Source organism: Populus alba, chromosome 4, assembly GCF_005239225.2.
Source record: "Populus alba chromosome 4, ASM523922v2, whole genome shotgun sequence".
NCBI lineage: Eukaryota > Viridiplantae > Streptophyta > Magnoliopsida > Malpighiales > Salicaceae > Populus > Populus alba.
In genome coordinates, this window is record NC_133287.1 from 15,467,008 (window position 1) to 15,471,719 (window position 4,712).

The following is a 4,712-nucleotide window of genomic DNA, read 5'->3' on the forward strand; positions in this document are numbered from 1 at the left end:
TAAATTTGAGTTTGCTAGAGATTAGAGATGCTAAAACCTTAAAAAAAATCTGAGTATTTTTCATCAATGACGAGAGATGTATTAATTTAATATAACTTGTAAAGAGGTTTGAAAAGGAAAGGTTCATAGAGTGCCACGTGAACTCTTTCTCAATGATTATCTTTCATGGTCTGAAATGTGGTTGCCGACAGTGCATTAAGTTACAATTCAGACATTTTCAGAATAAAAGGAAGAAGATTTGGAGAGCCCCTCGACGTCCACGTTAGCTTAGAGATTTTGTTCCTAGGAATGTGAGGCTAGAAATTTGCATGTACTTTAATCTGGAGATTTGTACCCTTTCTTCTGCATCGGATTCTGTCATCTCAAAAACCTCCTTCCTAAATTGACGTTGGATCTACCAACCTAAGAGCGAAAACAATCGATGCCGCTCAAAATAAAATAAAATAAAAAATGGAAACATTTATTCATTGATCATTGGTGGGCGGTGGTGGTTCTGATTAGTGGCTGATTTATAGTTCTTTCCTCCAATTTCGTAACTCTTAATCTTTGCTAAAGATAAATGTGTCAAATTTGATTTGGATTTCTCAACCAATCAGCATCCCACATGTGTTTTCTTGAGTTAATCATAATAATAATCCAACCTAATCGGTGAATCATGTGATCATACCGCCCTACCTATAATAAATTACAGACACTTTATTTACATGCATGCTCGTAACTCAAGTCTCTCTCTATATATTGAGGGCAGTTTACTTTGCTTTGAAGAGAAATTAAGAAACAAGAAGATAACCTTCAGGATGGAGTTTGATAGAGTTCAAGCCATCGCTTCTTTGTCATTTGACAAGCAAGCGATTCCTGAGGTCATCAGGCCAGAGAAAGATCAGCCGGACAGAGTTCAAACCATCGCTTCTTTGTCATTTGACAAGGAAGCGATTCCTCAAGAGTTCATCAGGCCAGAGAAAGAGCAGCCAGCAATAACCACATTTCGTGGTCTAGCCCCTGAGATTCCAGCCATTGATCTCAGTGAGCCTGATCAAGAGAAATTAGTGGGTTTGATTGCGGATGCTAGCAAGGAATGGGGCATATTCCAGGTTATAAACCATGGAATTCCAAGTGATCTTATTGCCGAACTGCAGGGTGTTGGTCAGAAATTCTTCGAACTCCCTCAGGAAGAGAAAGAGGTGTGTGCTAGGCCTCGTGATTCAAAAAGCATCGAAGGCTATGGTTCCAAATTGCAGAAAGATCCCCAAGAAAAAAAATCTTGGGTTGATCATCTCTTTCATAGGATATGGCCTCCTCCTTCCATCAATTACCAGTTCTGGCCCGAAAACCCTCCTTCTTACAGGTCTGTTTTCTACCATTTAAATTGGGTAAAAAAATAAAATAAAATGTGCTGCATAAGACACAAGTACTCCTACGTAAGGACTAAATCCAAGTTCTTGCGAAGGGGGACAGATAATTTCAGTAGTCAGCGCACATGAAAACAACCAAAAACTTTTGTAGGAACCTAATTAGTTAGAAATTAACATATTTTGTTTCGACTTCGAGGGGTCATTTAGGGCTACCATGGTTTCCACAGTCCTAGATGCCTCACTTTCCACTTTGGGGGGTCCCGTTTCTTTTGATAACACAAGTAATCCTCAGCTGCTTGAACCTGTTTGCATCAAGATACAGTAAGCGTTTTGTAGATTATTAAATTGAGTCTCAAAACCCTAAACTTGACAACATAAATGATTTAGGAATACTTGGGTATATAGTGAGGACCGAACTGTAAATCTAGACATGATCATGCTTCCTAGTTTATTAACATTAACATAAAATCTCATATTCAATATTTATTTTAAGATAAACTAAATTTTAACTAGATATTTAGGTTGACTAAGTCATATTAGGTAAATTTCTATACAATTCTTTTCTTAATAAAAACATTTTACTAGAAAAAAACATTAGCACATTAATTATTTTTTATTTTGACCCACGGCGTAATGTGAACTACTGATTTAGTTCATAAGTACTGATAATTATGAGGCTTAGATTTGAATCATGAGTTAATTTTTTAATAAAAAATTGTTTTTTTTTTTTTTTTTTAAAAACTTTGTATTGATTTGATTATATTTATATTAAGTTTTTGGTCAGGTAAATTAGATGATTAAAATCTTAGTTAGAGTTTGATAACTAAGTTTAGCTCCGTTAATATCTGATTCGATTTAACTAAAAATTTAAACTAAAATTAAGAGTTTAGAATTGAGAATTTTTTAGATTAACTACCAGTTGAAGAAATATGCTCCTAAAAATATATAGTTTTATTATTATTATTATTATTATTATTATTATTATTATTATTATTATTATTATTATTATTATCAATTTCTTAACCATCAGAAAGGAGAGTTTAGGTGGTTGTCAAGTCTCAAACTTTTTCAAAATATCATACAAAATCTTGGAACATTTACACGAAATGTGCCACCCCCGACACTAAAACTACACATTTTGACCCTCCAACTTTTCAAACCCTTGATTCGTCCCTCTTACTAAATGATAATATTTTTCTATGAGCAGAGAAGTTACCAAGGAGTATGCTAAGCATATGAGAGATGTGGTAGACAAGCTATTCACAACCCTCTCTTTAGGGTTAGGGCTTGAAGGGCATGTGTTGAAAGAAGCTGCCGGAGGTGAACAAATTGAATACATGCTCAAAATAAATTACTATCCGCCATGCCCACGTCCAGACCTAACACTTGGGGTAGTGGCTCATACTGATCTATCTGCCATCACCATTCTTGTGCCTAATGAGGTCCCCGGATTGCAAATCTTCAAGGATGACCAGTGGATTGAAGCTAAGTATATTCCTGATGCCTTGATCATTCACATTGGTGATCAAATTGAGGTCATTTTCTTAGCCCTTTATTTGATTTTTCACTCAATTTCTCTTTTAGTTCTCTTATTGCATTCTCTATTCTTGCTTGTTCTTCTTTCTTGTCCATTTCAAACGACAAATCAAATAAATGAAGGATGGACTCCTCATAAAGGCTGCATTAACTCCTCCTCCACTAAATGCCAACTGGTTGTAAGCAATAACTTGTAGCTATTAAAGCAAAAGACGGGTGTGGGCACATACCAAATTAACATGGCTATGTTTTATGATACATCATTTGCTCCTAATACTTTGTTCTTTTTTAGGTATAAAGTAGTGTGACTACGAAAAAGTTTATTATCGGTCTACTCATGAAATTAACTACAGAAAAGTTAGCATCATTTGAAAAAACCTGGTTGAACCATAAGATTGATCCGTGACTTGGACGACCCAACAAGATCTTTTTTTTTTAAATCTATTTTTTCTCCTAACCAAATACTCATTTTTTTTTATATATTGTTTAGTTGGTTGTTAGCACTTTTCAAAATTCACTATATAAATATTAAAATAATATTTTATTTTTTCATTGTAAGATTTGAAGCTCTTTATTATATATATTCTATGTTTACAAGAAAAAATTATATTTTTTTAATGTGGAATAAAACACATTTTTTATTTAAATACTTCAACTTAAAAAGATAATATATTAACATAATATCGGATAAAAAAATTTTAAAAATAATTTTTTTAAATTTTATTATTCATAATATATTTAACTTATATTCACATAAAATGAAATGTTTTTTTTAATTTTTTTTATATAAAATATTAAATATTTTTTTTAAATGGATAGTTTAGTTTATAGGTACAATGTCAATTAGGGTCCGATAATTATGACGGGACTGTCATTTAAAGGCTATCTGTACAATTTCTCTTGACTTATTGTGTCAATGGTTACTAAAATTTGTCAACTTCATATACACTTGGCAATCGGAATGCAGATCCTTAGCAATGGGAAGTACAAGGCTGTTTTGCATCGAACTACTGTGGCTAAAGATAGGGCAAGAATGTCATGGCCAGTTTTCTTGGAGCCACCTGGCGAGCTTGTGGTGGGTCCTCTTCCTCAATTCATTAACAAAGACAATCCTCCAAAGTTCAAGACCAAAAAATTCAAGGATTACACCTACTGTAAACTCAACAAGCTTCCCCAGTAGCGAGGACTTGGGAGATGTCACTGCCCCTAATCCTTCCATGAATTTCATATGCATGTAACTTGGTATTTCTTTATGAGGTCTTGCTTTAGAGATCCCCCTTGATTTAGCACTCGGAATAATGGTGTGCTCTCTGTGATGATAATATTATGGACCTGCTATATTTAATTTTATTGCCAAAATCCTGTTGGGAATCTTTTCTTCTTGTTTTCTCGAGTACAATTTTACTATTTTATTTTTTTATGAATAGGAAGGTAATATGGCTAGGTGATACCGATCCAATTTGGCTCACAAAAATTAAGTTTATTTCTGTAGTTCTGCGAAAGATAGATTGCATATATATACTCCATATATGTCAATTTTTAAAAAAAAAAAACGACAAAAAACTAGTATTATTTTTTAATATTTGAACCTTGATGACAAAAAAAAAACACAAAATTCCTTTAATTATAAAGCAATGGTGTATAAAAAACATTATCTCACTAATTATATACAAAACATTATATTTTTCTTAAATCCACACATGTTAAGAGATATTGACGAGAACCTAGGGAAACCATATATAAATCAACAACAACCAAGATGGATAGCAGTAGAAATTCAAGCAGCTATAAATCGGCAACAAGAGGCGGTTTTCTTGAGGCAAA

General features: G+C 33.2%; 1 protein-coding gene across 1 annotated transcript; it reads left to right on the forward strand.

The window, feature by feature from the left end:
• Window positions 1–690: 690 nt before the first annotated feature.
• LOC118050795 (flavonol synthase/flavanone 3-hydroxylase) lies at window positions 691–4,270 on the forward strand. The gene is made up of 3 exons (XM_035061266.2): window positions 691–1,345; window positions 2,560–2,887; window positions 3,856–4,270. Exons 1-3 carry the CDS (start codon window positions 705–707, stop codon window positions 4,066–4,068), a joined length of 1,182 nt encoding a protein of 393 aa, XP_034917157.1. The 5' UTR covers window positions 691–704; the 3' UTR covers window positions 4,069–4,270.
• The last annotated feature ends 442 nt before the right edge of the window (window positions 4,271–4,712 follow it).

Excerpts from the sequence above, each read along its gene's own strand:
- LOC118050795 (XM_035061266.2), top strand. The coding sequence starts at position 705 with ATGCATGCTCGTAACTCAAGTCTCTCTCTATATATTGAGGGCAGTTTA. Across the intron at positions 1,346-2,559 it reads GAAAACCCTCCTTCTTACAG|AGAAGTTACCAAGGAGTATG; the intron begins GTCTGTTTTCTA and ends TTCTATGAGCAG. Across the intron at positions 2,888-3,855 it reads ACATTGGTGATCAAATTGAG|ATCCTTAGCAATGGGAAGTA; the intron begins GTCATTTTCTTA and ends ATCGGAATGCAG.